This window comes from Hibiscus syriacus, unplaced genomic scaffold (assembly GCF_006381635.1).
Source record: "Hibiscus syriacus cultivar Baekdansim isolate YM2019G1 unplaced genomic scaffold, ASM638163v2 tig00113411_pilon, whole genome shotgun sequence".
In the NCBI taxonomy this organism is placed as follows: domain Eukaryota; kingdom Viridiplantae; phylum Streptophyta; class Magnoliopsida; order Malvales; family Malvaceae; genus Hibiscus; species Hibiscus syriacus.
This window is the reverse complement of record NW_024063460.1, coordinates 1-15,985: the sequence shown is the minus strand read 5'-3', so window position 1 is coordinate 15,985 and position 15,985 is coordinate 1. Positions and strand designations below refer to the sequence as shown.

The following is a 15,985-nucleotide window of genomic DNA, read 5'->3' as shown; positions in this document are numbered from 1 at the left end:
CGCTTTAGAAACGCCTTCTGAAATGCAGCAACAATTACTCTTCGATTTCAAAAACTCGTCCGTTCTATCTATTTTCAGAGGATATTTAGCTTATTTTTCATCGGATATGTTATTTATATTTAATCGATACAAATACAAAAGTGTCGATACTTTTATGTCAGGTGTCGATACTTTCGAAAGGATAATTACCTATTTCTTGAAAGTGTCGATAATTTATTACACGTACTTACGAAAGTATCGACACTTTCAATATATCCGGTATCATTTTACCGTTTTTATCATTTTGATACCGGTTTTATCATATTTTACCTGTTATATCGTTGTGGATCGATATTTTTTTTTAAAGTATCGACACATTATATGCGCTATAACTGCTTCTCTTTTAAATTCACAAGTGTCGATCCTTATATAACGTATCGACACTTTTAATTTTACCGGTTTTATCATTTTGTTACCGGTTTTATCATATTTTACCTGGTATATCGTTTTGGATCGATATATTTCTTAAAAGTATCGACACTTTTTAGGATTTAAAACTGCTTTTAAAGTTATGTAATTTATGTTTCAATTTATTTAATAGTGTTTTATGTTTTCCACCTACAATATTAATTTATAATTTAATTTACACAAATTTTATTTGATTGTTTTGATATTTTATAAAATATTATTTAGAATTTAAATTTAACAATATTAACCAAATATAATAATAAATATGTTTTCAACAGTGAAATAAGTATGGACACTTTTATAAAAATGATATATACTTTTTTGAAAGTTATGTAATTTATGTTTCAATTTTTTTAATAGTGTTTCATGTTTTCCACCTACAATTTAATTTAATAATTTCATTTACACAAAAAATTATTTGATTGTTTTGATATTTTATAAAATATTATTTAGATTTTAAATTTAACAATATTAACTAAAGATAATAATAAAATATTTTCACAGTGAAATAAGTATGGACACTTTTATAAAAAGGATAGATAATTTACAATATAACAGGTAAAAATTGACAAAACCAGATTCATTATGACAAACCGGTAAAATTTACTTGATATGTTAAAAGTATGGACACTTTTATAAAAAGGATAGATACTTACCGATAACCAAAGTTTACCGGTTACCAAATTTTTTAATAGTTTTTCATATTTTCTACCTAAAACATTATTAGTTGTCAACATAATAGGTAACGCTAAACCGAATTTATTAAATACATTTTAATGTATCCGGTAATACTGTATATTAACCGTATATTAACCCGCCTTTCCTGAGACATTCCCCCTTTCCTTCCCTCCATCTGCCGTTGAAAATCTCAACCAAAGTAGTACCAAACAAAACCAATACTAAATATTATACACACAGGAAAAATAAATAACTACAGAAAAGGAAATCGAAGCCGAAGGGAGAAGAAACGGGGAAATTCAAAGGAGCCGATAGTTTTGAAATGGCGGTTTCTTTACCTGAATTGCCGAGCAGGGAGGAGCCGGTTGTGGTTTCTACAAGCACGTTGAAACCGAGGCTTCCCTTTGGGGGCTTGTCGGAGGAGAGTGAAGAGAATGCTCCGATTTTGATATTCTTGTTGTTCCATAAGGCGGTGCGGAATGAGCTGGATGCGCTCCACCGATTGGCTTTGGCGTTTGCTACTGGGAACAGTGTCGATATTCAATCGCTGTTTCAGCGGTACGGTTTCTTTAGATCGATTTATAAGCAACACTCTGTTGCCGAAGATGAGGTACTCTTTTTTTTTTTTGCTTCATTTTGTTACTATTTTCGTATGTTATAGTTCTTTCTTCGAGGGAGTTTTAAAATTTGAACAATTAGATTTTTTTTTATTTTGAATATGGTGAACCATAAATAGTGTTTATAATCCTTCGAACTTATGTCTTTACACGCTTAAGTATGTATGCATATGACTGCCTGTTTAAATATAGTTCCATTTTAAGCTCTTGATTTCAATGTTTTCGAGCTAATTTTTGTTCATTTTGTTTCTTGGTTACTAGAAATTAGGAAGGAATTGATCATTTTAGTTCGATATTTTTTCTTTTGTTTCGAATTGGAGTGCATTGATGGCATTTCAGTCTTTTTTAGAAATGAAAAGGGAAAATATTATATTTCAATTTATACCAGCTAGGCTCTATTTATATGCAATTTGACTATAGATTGGAGGTTGCTTATGAAACTCATTTTTGTCTTATGGAATTTTAATTTTTTTTAGTATTGCTTTTCCTGTATATTTCTCTAATTTCATAACAAGTGTTTCTGCTTCTATTCAGAAGAGCGTTCTTGTAGATAAATTAATGGGGAAAAATCCTTGGTGGAATACCTTTTCACTCGTTATGAAATGTTTCAATATATATATATATATATATAACATTGTTTCAGTTTCAGTTTTAATAACTTAAGTAAAAAAAATGTTGAAACTGAAATTTCTGGTAACCCCTGTTTGCATTTTGTTTTTGATACAAGTAACAGGATGCTCTTCTGATGTTATCAGGCAATAAACATGAACACAATTGTTTAATACTATCAACTGTCAGCTGAATTTATAAGATTTCAATTTCGAGTCCTGGCAGCTGTACATCTTTATTACCCAACCTTATTGGTTCTACTATGCCAGAATTTTTGACATCTTGACTTGAAATGCAGGTTATTTTTCCAGCCCTAGATGTACGTGTGAAAAATGTAGCAAAAACTTACTCCCTTGAACACAAGGGAGAGAGCAATCTTTTTGATCATCTGTTTGAGCTTCTAAACTCTTATATGGAAGATGATGAGAGTTTCCCGAAGGAGTTAGCTTCCTGTACAGGGGCCCTTCGAACATCAATTAGTCAGCATATGGCCAAAGAAGAGGAGCAGGTATGAGCTTATTTAGTGCTGCTTTCCTATTTCATAATTTATTCAATGTATTGAACAAATTCTTTGCTAAAAGTACTCTAGATTTAAATAAGATAAAATATCCATGTCTTTCTTTCCTGCTTGATAACTGCTTTTCATGTGATTCACTTTCATAAAAAACTAGGTTAAGCATTGTTGTTTTAACCCATAAAGTCAGCTTCTTTTAATGTCAGAGAGAATACAGTGCTCAATATAAGATTTTTCATATACTAGACATTTCATCTATTTTCAATTAACTGACGCAGCTTTCTTTTCATTGTGTTCTGAATTCTCCTTTATTATAAACAATATTAGGCTCTCTCTCAATTTTGGTTTTTAACTTGGTAGCTTATCTCATTTAATTACTTCCGACCCTTGTTTTCGATGTTTTATTGATGGATTTTGATATTATTTAACAATTTGAGGCATGACTTGGTAAACTTGTTCAAAGATGCATTCACTTATATATAAAGAATCCACTTAGTAGAATTAATAATTGCCCAAGCTATGTGAATACGATGCCAGTTTGATATTATAAATCTTTTTGCTTCAAAAAAACCTTAATTTTAAACAAATTCAAGTCTGTACCTGTAGACATTCCTTTATAATCTAAAACTATTTCTGTCAACGTGACTTATCAGTCTTCTCTCTTTAATGCTTTAATCTTCAATTCAGAAGACAACATGTTCTAAGGCTGTATTTTCAGATTACAAGGTATTCTCTTTGAATATTACAGGTTTTTCCCTTGCTTATTGAAAAGTTCTCTCTTGAAGAGCAATCATCTCTAGTTTGGCAGTTTTTATGCAGCATTCCTGTGAATATGGTGGCAGAGTTCCTTCCATGGCTTTCATCTTTTCTTTCACCAGATGAATTTCAGGACATGTAGAAATGCTTAAGCAAAATAGTTCCAGAAGAAAAGCTTCTGCAGCAGGCAAGATTTCTATTTTCAACAGCCCTCTGTTTATTTTGGACAATTCTGTTATGAGCTTATTAATTCCTTTAGTTCTGAAGGTCATCTTCACGTGGATGGAAGGGAGAAATGGTGCCGACTTATTACTGCTAGATTCTGCTAATGGCAAAAGCCAGTCATTGGACAGTAGAATATGTCCTTGTGAGTTATCCAAGGCAGGGAAAAGAAAATATTTGGAGCCTGACAATAATCTTTCAGAGATGGATGGCACACATCCAATTAACGAAATATTGCTTTGGCATAATGCTATTAAAAGGGAGTTGAATGAGATAGCTGAGGAGGCTAGGAAAATTCAACTTTCTGGGAATTTCATTGATCTTTCAATCTTTAATGAACGATTGCAATTTATTGCTGAGGTTTGCATCTTTCACAGGTATTTGTCTCTTGTTGCTTTATACCACTGGGTCTGACTTTCTACGGTTGCTCCTCTGAGAAGTTATCTCAAGCATCCAGCCCATCATGCCTTGAAAGTTATGGCTTCCTTTGATTTAACATATATTTCTTTGTAAACTCATTTATCATTTTATTGAAAATGACATTAAATATTATAGAAAATAATTTCTCATTGTATGGAAACGATCTTGAAAGAGAAACCTTAAAGCAATGGCACCCTTCATACTGGCTCTGTTCTCAAAGTTTGTCAAATTTTCTCAGTCTTTTTTATTTTCTATGAATGAGAATGGACTAAAGAAACAAAAAAAATGTTCACTCCCTAGTGCTTGTACCGAATTATGGCTGTTAATTCTAGGAGACACTTATGAATTTTAAAATATTCTGATGTATATGTTTTGATATCATGACCCTCTGATTCTGTAAAGACGCTAGTTTTGTTGTATATTTGTGCGCTTATATTTCAAGCAGGAAATTGATGATTGGATTGCTGCTATTTTGAAGTATTGCAGAGGACAATGTAATATTCTCAGCAGTTGATGAAAAGTTGTCTTTACCCAGGTGCATGCTGAAGAAGAAAGCCAATTCAATGACTTTAGGTGTTTGATTGAAACTATTCAAAATGCAGGAGCAGCTTTTACTTCTGCTGCTGAATTTTATTCCAAGTTATGCTAGCATGCTGATCAAATAATGGATACTATATTGATCCATTTCCATAATGAGGAAGTTCAGGTGAGTTTCTGTTTAGGTTTGTAAGATGCTTTGAATAAACTGTTGCCTTTATCCTTTTTTTATAATGAACCACATCAACAAGGAAGGAGAAAGTGTTGTTCTGTTTTTTATTTCTTCTTTTTTATTGGGAGTTGGGGGGTGGGGGGCAGTTGGACTATGATGTTAATAAACGCTTAACATTTCACTGTCCATTAAGTATCGAAGTTTGGAACTGAAGCTCCATGTTTCCGTTAGCTGTGATTTATTAAATCGCTTTGTGCATGTGTAGAAACCTGTGCTACTGAAACAATCCTTCAATATGTGATTGTTTCTAATATATTCTTGTTGATTGCTAGGTTCTTCCAATTGCGCGAAAGAACTTTAGTTTCAAAAGGCAGCGTGAACTTTTGTACCAAAGCTTGTGTATAATGCCCTTGAGATTGATTGAGCGTGTATTGCCATGGCTGGTTGGGTCATTAACAGATAATGAAGCCCGAAATTTCCTGAAATATAGGTAGTACTTTCATGCTCCATGACTCCATTCTAACTCAGTGATACTTCTTTGATTCAGCTCCAGCAACAGATACTGCTTTGATGACAATTTTTTCTGGTTGGGCTTTCAAGGGTCGTAACCAAGGCATGTGTTTGTCTCCAAATGGAAATGGTTGTTGTGTTAAATGGTTCACTGAGATTGGAGTAGATTTTGTTCAGTCATGTTGTGCATGCTCTTCTTCCTTGTGCATGAATGAACCCTGTTCATCAATTCTTGGAGATGAAGTCAAGAGGCCAGTCAAAAGAAGTGTTTCTGATTCATGCAAAACAGGCGATACCTCTGACCGGTCAGTTAGTGTCCATGCCCATGAACAATCTTGTATTGAAAGGTCTTGTTGTGTTCCTGGTTTAGGAGTAAATAATAATAATTTGGGGATAAGTTCTCTTTTAACGGCCAAGTCTCCGAGATCTTTGTCTTTTAGCTCCTCCACTCCATCTCTTAATTCCAGTCTTTTTGTCTGGGAAATAGATAATAATTTTTTAGACATTGGCTCAGCAGAACGACCAATTGATACTATTTTCAAATTTCATAAAGCCATCAGGAAAGACTTGGAATATCTGGATGTTGAATCTGGAAAGCTCAGTGATTGTGATGAGTCATTACTTAGGCGGTTTATTGGAAGATTTCATCTATTGTGGGGTTTATACAGAGCTCATAGTAACGCCGAGGATGATATTGTTTTCCCATCTTTGGAGTCTAAAGAGACACTTTATAATGTCAGTCACTCATATACCCTGGATCATAAGCAGGAGGAAAAATTGTTTGAAGACATTAACAATGTTCTTTCTGAACTTTCACACCTTCATGAAAGCTTTACCAAAGGTCATGTGACAACTGATACTAGCATTGAACTTTCTGGTGCCTGCGATGCTGATTATCTGAGAAAATATAATGATCTGGCTACTAAGCTTCAGGGGATGTGCAAATCCATCAGAGTTACCCTGGATCATCATATTTTTCGGGAGGAACTTGAACTTTGGCCGTTATTTGGTAAACATTTTTCATTGGAGGAACAAGACAAACTAGTTTGGCGCATAATTGGAACCACAGGTGCTGAAGTGCTTCAATCAATGCTGCCGTGGGTAACTGCAGCCCTTACTCAGGAGGAGCAAAATAAAATGGACACTTGGAAGCAAGCTACCAAAAACACAATGTTCAATGAGTGGCTTAATGAATGCTGGAAAAAGCCTTCTGAATCGCCCTTGCAGAATGAAATATCAAAAACTTGAATTTCTCTAAAAGGTATTTGGTAATAACATGCATTTGGTTTGAACATTGTTGCATGGAACAGTTTAATTATTTCTCCAATATTCTGCACTAGATAATGATTTTCAAGACAGCCTGGAACAATGTGATCAAATGTTTAAGCCTGGGTGGAAAGATATTTTCCGAATGAATCAAAATGAGCTCGAATCAGAGATCAGAAAGGTTTATCGGGACTCAACTCTGGATCCTAGGAGAAAAGCATATCTTGTTCAAAACCTTTTAACTAGGTTTGTTCCATGATAGTAATCTCCTTTGTCAGTATTTGGTTCCCAAGGATAGTGGCATTAGATTATGTGTTCTAGCCTTCTGCTTCCTTTTTGTGGTTCAACTTTTTTTTTTTTTTGTATTTTTCACGTGAGTGCTTAATAACCATTCACTTAATTGTTTGTTTTAGCCGTTGGATAGCTGCTCAGCAGAAGTTGCCCCAAGCAGAATCTACCGAAGCATTTAACGGTGAAGATGTGTTGGGATGTTCCCCATCATTTCGTGATCCAGAAAACAAATATTTGGGTGTGAACACTATAAAAGAAACTGCAAACTCCGTGCCGCTTGCTGTGGGAAGTTGTTTGTTTGCAGATTTTGCCATGACAAAGTGAGCGATCATTCGATGGATAGGTAAGTTCAAATAAATTTCTTTAATTTGAGTTTAGAGTTCTGTACGTATGATTCTTTTTTTCTCTAACATTTCAGGAAAGCAACCTTAGAGATGATGTGCATGAGATGCCTCAAGATTCAACCTGTTGGGCCAATTTGTGCTACACCTTCGTGCAATGGACTTTCAATGGCAAAGTATTATTGTAGTATATGCAAGTTTTTCGATGATGAAAGGTATATGCCCTTCTTGGCACTTTTCAACTTGCAGCAAACATCTTTCCTCCGTCTGAATTTAATTTTAACTCTTCTCATCATCTCAGATATTCAACTCTAGAGCCTGTGATTACCTTTTAATTTGTTTTAAACCACATTTATCCTTTTGAAGATCAGCTGATTATTTTTTAATCCCCTTTATTGAAGCTCTTAGAAACCCCTATGTTGTGTTTATGACATCTCTATTACCCTTTTTGATGACCAATAACCATTTTGCTCTCATATCAGTTACGTTTTACATGAAATCATGGGCATTGGCACCAGTGTGTCCAATGACATGACTTTATGATGCCTAGAATGGTAAGCAAAGTTTTTTTTTTTGATCCCTTCATAATTGCCGAACACCAAAAAAGGTATTTAGCAAAAAAGTGGAAGGAGGAAAAGAGTACCTCAAAATTTTATTGATAAAAGGGCTAAAATCACCCCAAAATTACAGTCACCAATTATCAAAACCTTAACAACCATATCTGTAACAAACCAAGATACATCACAAACTACCCTATAGTTACCCTATCCCCATTTTAGCTAATTCACCCGCTTCCCAATTTGCACTTCTATTAACAACCCTTAGGAGGATTTCATCCATAGTAACTGCCGAAGCGATCTCTTTAACAATTGTTTCATAAAATGGAGGGTACACTGAAAGATTCTTAACCAAACACCAGTTGTTAGACCTCGAGAAAAGAGAGAGACCATCTTTGACTGCCTTTAGTTCAGCCAAAGCCGGGGGACTGGTCCAATGGGTTCCGAGAAAGATTCGATTATCCGGCCACTAGAGTCCCTCATCAAACCCCCAATACCACGCTTACTCCAGTCCCTATTCACAGCTCCATCCACGTTCATCTTTAGGAAACCAGCCGGTGGAGGTGACCAGGACCATGATGCCTCTAAGGACTGATGTAACCTCCTTGTAACAGTACAGGAATCTGCTAAAGATGGATCACCAATCAAGGAATCTATAGGAATCATAGATTGAGGGTGCTTAGCTGGAAACCAGGATGCAAGGCGAAATCTCGAAAGGAAAAAGAGGTGTGAAACATCAGCAGTCCCATTCTCAGAGACAACAGAATTTCTAAATTTCCAGATTGACCCAACAGTAACTCCTGGAATAAGAGACCAGATACGTGAATTCGGAACAAGGTCATTCCAGGCTGACAATAGAGTATATAGATCCATGGGAAGCAAAGTTATAGTAGCATAACAACCTTAAACACCGTTATAGCGCCTGAGGCAATATGAGGAGTTATTTCTTTAATCTGGAAAGATGCAAGATTCTTCCTGTTTTCGTCTTCAATTTCTCCCATGGGAAGCAAAGTTATAGTAGCATTACAACCTTAAAACCGTTATAGCGCCTGAGGCAATATGAGGAGTTATTTCTTTAGTCTGGAAAGATGCAAGATTCTTCCTGTTTCCGTCTTCATTTTCTCTTCAGCGAATTCGTAAATTGTTCTGTATTTCTTATTTTTCTGTCCAGCTGTGTTGCATTGTCTCTTTATTTTGGCTTGAAGTACGTGTATCCAGAAGCCGCATCTGACACATCTTTAGATTTGAGTATTTGGATGTCCCTCTAAAGATCCTCCAAATATCTAGAAAAACTTTTTCAAATTGAAGATGCCAATGTTGGTTTCTGATACTTGTACCTCAGTCCCAGAAACATAGTTGTCCACAATTTTCTCCTTTCCTTTCCCTTAGCACCCATAAACTGTAAAAGCCTTTGCATTGCACTCCAATCTGATAATACCACGACTTTCTCTTCTGCCTTCATTAATTTGGAAATACTAAAGAACAATCAATTGGCTTAGGTTTTCAGTGGAAGAGATGGTGCTTATCCTTGGTCTATCCTAATCTTCTTCTGCTGCAGGAATGTTATCATTGTCCATTTTGCAATCTATGCCGTGTTGGGAAAGGACTTGGTATTGATTTTTTTCATTGCATGACATGCAATTGTTGCCTCGGGACAAAGTTAGTGAATCACAAGTGCCTGGAGAAAAGTTTAGAATCGAATTGCCTTATCTGTTGTGATTTTTTGTTCACATCAAGTGCTCCAGTCAGAGCTTTACCTTGCGGCCATTACATGCATTCAGCTTGTTTTCAGGTTCTTGGCTTTCCTTAGCTCGTATTCCCCATACCCATTTTCATTTCTCTGTTTCCTTTATGTATAATTATCCTGTGAAGGAATACTGGAGAATTGGTTCTTTGCTAACCTCACATTCTTTTTCTTTGTTAGGCATATACTTGCAGTCATTACACCTGTCCACTCTGCAGTAAATCCTTGGGAGATATGGCGGTAAAAGAACTTTCTTGCACCCTAGTTTCTTAGGGCTTCTATATACGGTGAATATATCAATATATGATATCAGTAAATGTTCATAAAAAGAATTGAACGTGAAAACTAATTGCAGAATGAAAGGAAGTGATTTCTTCATCTGTTTTTTCCTAATACCTTTTAGAGAGGATAGTATGAATTCATTTATTTGAATACAATACCTAAACTACCTAGACCACTCCTAACCCATAAATAGTAGGACAATGCTTGAACCCATGTCCTATTGCAACAACAACAATGCCAACCAAGCTAAGACACAGTCGGCAGGAATTCATTTATTTGGGGAAAAAAAGTTCATTTCAGGTTGATAGATGAATCGCTTGTGAAAACTTTTTACAATTGCTGGTTAAGAATATGAAAGAAAAGTGTATAGATATTAAGATTCGTATTCTAGAGTTTGTGGATGTTACCGTTTAAAACTACAGAATGAACTAACTGGACTAAGTTCCGGATTTTATCTTAACCAATATCTTTATACGACATTAATTTGCTCACATCAAAGGCATATGCAATCCACAGGATATACTCTGCAACGATTGCGACCAAAAGGGCAAGGCTCGGTTCCATTGGCTGTATCACAAATGTGGATATTGTGGATCATACAACACTCGAGTGATCAAGTCCCAGGCGCCAACATCAGACCACTTCCGCACAACAATGAGAGGTTTCGCTTCTTTTCCCAAAGATGTATAGATGTTAGTTTGTAAATAACTTTGTATAGGCAATTATGTTTTCTTCACCCCAATTATAGCTACTTTCCTTTCCTTCACTACGAATAATACACAAGCAATGAGTCCTTTTGGCCCAACCTTGGGTTTTTTTTTTTTGTTGCTTTCTTTGGGGCTTGTCAAAGAGCATCCGGACGCTGATAGACGTTGAAAAGTTAGATATGTTCAAGACTTCTGCTATTTATCTTGATTCAGTTATAAAAAAGGTGCAGCGTGTTTAAGAAAAAAATTAAGGGACCAGTTAGTCTATACACTGTTCCATAATTATGATTCCTCCGGTTTGTATGTATGAAGCTCATCAATCGCATAAAATATATCCATTCTTGATAATAACTTGGATTTACTGCTTTCCTTCAGTTCGTCAACATGAGCTATAACAATAGAGGAACGCAGATCATACTGTTTTATAACCCCGACTATTTAATCGACTTGATTCTCTAGAATGATCTTCGTGACCTTTATTGTTCCCGTTACTATGGTTTATATGCAAATTTACTTTCAATTCTGTTGAATCCAGCATGAGAATTTTCAGCCACTAAAGGAAATTACGAGCAAGTAATGTTTGGTTTTTCTTTTACAGTGGACAGTCAACTCATCTTCAGCGAATAAACGAACACACAAAAATCGAATTCCACAGGTCATTAGTGATTCAACTATTCAATCTAAAAGAGGAACTGACTAATTGTCTATATATATAAAAAAAGGCTATTGCCTACTGACCTTCCTCTTGGCACATGCGGGACTATATTACCGAAACCTATACTGATTGCATTCACCCGCAAAATTGACACATGCACCAAATTATCCTTGAGAACGTTTATCCTTTATTGCTCTCAAGTTTAGAAACGATTTCCGAAGAGAGAAGAGCATATACATCTAAAAGAAAATCAGGGTTAGAAAAACTCCAATTCAACTTCAAATGAATCAGAAACTCTCTTGTTGAATACAAATTACTTGTACACAGTGTTTCTTAAATGTCTCCTTTCCTTTTAAACACGCATCTTCTTTTTACACTTAACTGCAACTCTTATTGCAAATTTGGTAATGGTAGAAATCAACCATTGCACATGTTCCTCGAGATGCCATGGTTGTGATCATCGAAGATCAATGACGTCAAAGTTCAAATCGGGATTCATATACACATCTGTACAGGCATTGTAAATGGGTCCACCATGAGGAGGTTGAACATGTGGATGAAAGCCACGTTTCTGGCACTGCCGGATGACAGACATACCACCCGGAGTTGTCAAACGGAAAATGCCATGTTTTCTGCACTTGGAATGATGAAATGTTAACAATAACTGAACATATAGAAAAGCATAAAGATTTAATTAATCATATCGTAATATGCTTCTCACCTCGAAGAATCTCTTGGTGCCATTACGATTGCTACAGATTCCGGCAACATAATCTAGAGATGCAAAAATAATCATCTCAGAATGTTTAAAGAACAATAAGGAAATGCTAAAATAAAAATTATCATATTTGTGTACAACAAACTCTGAATTTTAGGTTAGTGTGAAGAACAAGAGTAAGACTTTTGGGACGGAGAAAGAAAACACGAAAAGAAAGAAAATTCTATCATGGAAAGAAGAGAAAGTGGAAAGGGAAAAGATATTTATTTTACTGCCGCACACAGTATGTCATTTTTATGACATGAACATGCCATGTCACCAAAATTATACGTACATACTCCGACATGAATTCATTAGATACTAACAGTTGAGTGACCATAAAAACTTAAATGTTACAAACTAAAATTAAATTTCATAATTGCTTGATGTCAACCAAAGATGGGTAACTATTTGTGTATTTATCCTTTAAATTAATGCCAAAATGACATTAGCAGTCACCTAAATGAAATTAAAACAAAAAAATTACAAATGGCTCAATTTATAACGGGCACTAGTTTTATACTGATACAAAGAGGCACATCCCTGGTATGAGTAGTGGGTGTGAAGATCAATTGATGACATGAAACATGATTGTGTAGGATGTGTCTGGGGATTCAAACATATTATTAGCCACCCCCTCAAACATAAAAAAATTGGCAAATTATGAAAAAGGAACATATTTGGCAACTGTCTTGCAATGTATGGTGTCCTATACAGTATACACATATCTAGGACAAAAGATCTTGATTAAATGAGCGTGGAAACAAAGACAGATTTCATTTGTTTACCATACCCCTGGTAATGTCAGAAAGAAACACAACAGAATAAACCATATTTGGGTTCAACAATCATATTTTGATAGTGCTGGCATGTTTAAGGTACTACAATTTTCATGTCTTAAACCTTTTAAATACGCTTACCTCAATTATGACATGTTTCACATATTTAATTGATTGCACATCATGTTACCGTGTTGACCACATAATATGACATTATATTTAAAAAAAATAACATTTATAATAGTAGATGTTGATAGACATCATTAGAAGATTTTTTACTCATTTTATTGACACTTATTATGTTATAGCTATTATCTTCAAATTTGAAGTTTAGAATGATGATTTCTTACAAGAAAATTAAGAGTTGAATAGTGCCAAGGCAGCCCAGGAAAGCTGAGTCTCTTTTGTTTCAGTTGGGCTTGGTTGGCTTTATCTATTTCTTTTTGTTGACTACAAATAAAGGTCCAACCAAGCCTTCTTTGCGGGATGGAAATCATCATGGTCATAGTAGAATTTCACGTTAGTCTTACCCTAAACAATCATCAAAAGCTCACTTGTGCACTCATGAAAAAACATTTTGCAAAAGTATACATTTTTAGATTATGTATGAATTGTCATCCAAGCAGCGCCTACTTTGTAAAATATAAATAGCTTCCAAGAATAGAGAACTTAGGAAAAATAAACAAGGGTCCATCAAGCCTTTCCAAGAAAAAATAGGTTATCAAATTCACTCATCAACAAAAATGTGCAGATCTCACCTATGTTCCAACTCAAGACATTTAACAATTGAGTTCGAAATTTTGTTCAAGTTAGCATTAAGGTACCAATCCATTTGTTGTAACCGAGCAGATGTTTAAATACGAGGTCAAGGGAGTAAATTATTGAAAACTTACATGAATCCACCCCAGGGGGAATAGAGATTTCTTATCCTGTACATCAAATATTTCCTCCTCATTTGTTGTTTGGCACTGATAAAAAGGAAGTGCAATAAAAGGAATCACATAACCTGCTAAATAAGAGTAAAAGAGAGAAATTTTGATCGATGACAGAAATTTGAAGTTAGATAATCCTAAATGAGACAACCATACCGAGTCGGATGTTGATTCCTGTTTTGGAATAATAAGTGCTGTAACATAGAACTTTCTCTTTTTCTGCAGATTAGTATCACAATAAAATTTCTGTATCACATTATATCTAAACTAATGAAAGGTCTTAAGGCATCAGTAGGGCTGAGCAAAAAACCCAACCAAACAGACAACCGAACCTAACAGAAATGTTTGGACTGTTTATAGGATACAAGTTTAAAAACAGTGGTTACCCGAACGAAACCGACTTCAATTTTTATTTAATTTACAACTAAATTTTATTTTTTATAATGGAAAATAATTTTTTTATTTCAAATAATGAAAATAAATTACAAACACTATATAATAATTATTTTTTTGATAGAAATAGAAGGACTCATTAAAAACCCCCTTCTTGATTGAAAGAACTTTTAAAGAAGCTCCTCAATCAGCGGAAGAGAGAAAAAAGTGCCTTAAAATTTATTAAACCATAATAAATTACATAAAATACAACCAAGGGATATTTCCCAAAAAACCAAACACGAAAAACTACCCAAACAGCCCTGTACAACTCAATAAAGGCCTCTACTCTTTCTGGCCTGAACCGATCTAGCACCTCTACTAAAAAGTGACACACTAAACTCCAGGAAACCAACACGAAACATTCACACACTATACTTTAAGCAATCAACCAATCCCCTCCTTAGCTAGCTTGTCAGCTTCCACATTGCAACTTCTAGGAATCCATCTCAGAACAATATCCTTAGCCGAAATGGATGCCCCAATTTCCTCCACCATAGAACTAAAAAAAACTGGTGTAGTGTTCTGATTAGAAGTCCAGTCCACTGCTGATTTACAGTCACTTTCAATAATTAATTTCCCCTTGTTAGCCCATTTCGATGAAAAGAAAAACACAATCCCTTCCTTAATAGCTTTCAACTCTGCTAAAGTAGGAGTTCCAGGCCCTACCGGTATTGAGAAAGTGGCTAAGGTAATAGCGTTAGAATCTTTCAAAATACCACCAATACCACCTTACAACCTATCCCCTCTTACCGCCCCATCAACGTTTAGTTTGAACATATCTAGCGGCGGTGGAGTCCAACAAATAGTCTTCTCCAGAACATGAGAATACTGACACTTATCAGCAATTATAGGGTCCCCAACTAAGATATCCGAGTTGATACGAACCAAAGGGTATTTAGCTAAAAACCATTTTGCCAATCTAAATCTGGTGAGGAAGAACAAAGAAGAAGTGTCGACCTTCCAATTTTCAAAAACAACCAAATTCCTAACCTTCCATATTGACCATAAGACAACCCGCGGGATGAACTTCCAAATACAAGAATTCTTCCTTAGAAACGACCAAGAGCCTAGAATTGAAATGGGGTCTTGAGATAGAGCAGTAGAAATTTCCCATAGCCTAAGGAATTTGGTCCATAACTCCCCTACAACCACACAAGAGAAGAAAAGGTGTCCGACAGATTCCTCGTGCAAATGACACAGTGGACAAAGACCGTCTTCCACAGGAATACCTCTCTTCTTCAACTCCTCTCTAACTGCCACTTTACCATGACAAAGCTGCCAAAGAAACGTTTCCACTCTTGGAGGAGCCAAACCATTCCAAACCCACTTATTCCACTCGAACGTAGCTTCTGAACTGCTACAAAAAGACATCCTACATGACTTGACCGAAAATAGACCATCTCCTTTCCCCGACCACCCAAGAAAGTCATCCACAAAATCCGACAAAGTTACATTTTCAATCAAGGACATTAATGCAATCCACTGATCCAGTTCCCAATCAAGTAAATACCTTCTTAACTGAATGTTCCATACCCAAACATTCTGCTTAAAACCACCAAACTCAGCTACTGTCCCCTCTTATTAACCGATAAGGCAAAAATTCGTGGAAATTGTGATTTTAAGGTTGATTCATTAATCCACACATCATACCAAAAAACTATCGATCTGCCATTACCAAGATGAATCTTCAAATAAAAAAAGTCTAAACCAAAAAATAATATAGAAAAACCAAAATTTGAGCTGAAGAGTCCAAAAAA

At 35.3% G+C, this 15,985-nt stretch overlaps 1 protein-coding gene, 2 long non-coding RNA genes and 1 pseudogene across 3 annotated transcripts; 1 reads left to right on the top strand and 3 right to left on the bottom strand.

Moving 5' to 3' along the window:
- Positions 1-1,404: 1,404 nt before the first annotated feature.
- On the top strand, positions 1,405-10,750 carry LOC120186435 (annotated as a pseudogene).
- An 898-nt stretch (positions 10,751-11,648) lies between these two features.
- Positions 11,649-12,104, bottom strand: LOC120186434. The gene is made up of 2 exons (XR_005522201.1): positions 12,047-12,104; positions 11,649-11,957 (listed from the first exon to the last, which is right to left on the bottom strand). It is a non-coding gene; the product is annotated as an uncharacterized LOC120186434 (long non-coding RNA).
- A 520-nt stretch (positions 12,105-12,624) lies between these two features.
- On the bottom strand, positions 12,625-14,201 carry LOC120186433. The gene is made up of 3 exons (XR_005522200.1): positions 13,950-14,201; positions 13,755-13,829; positions 12,625-12,688 (listed from the first exon to the last, which is right to left on the bottom strand). It is a non-coding gene; the product is annotated as an uncharacterized LOC120186433 (long non-coding RNA).
- A 411-nt stretch (positions 14,202-14,612) lies between these two features.
- Positions 14,613-15,698, bottom strand: LOC120186432. Its single transcript, XM_039190361.1, has 2 exons — positions 15,029-15,698; positions 14,613-14,932 (listed from the first exon to the last, which is right to left on the bottom strand). The coding sequence occupies exons 1-2, from the start codon at positions 15,696-15,698 to the stop codon at positions 14,613-14,615; spliced, it is 990 nt and encodes a 329-aa protein (XP_039046292.1).
- Positions 15,699-15,985: the final 287 nt, after the last annotated feature.

Excerpts from the sequence above, each read along its gene's own strand:
- LOC120186432 (XM_039190361.1), bottom strand. The coding sequence starts at position 15,698 with ATGTCCTTGATTGAAAATGTAACTTTGTCGGATTTTGTGGATGACTTT. Across the intron at positions 14,933-15,028 it reads TGTTCTGGAGAAGACTATTT|ATTCTAACGCTATTACCTTA; the intron begins GTTGGACTCCAC and ends GTATTTTGAAAG.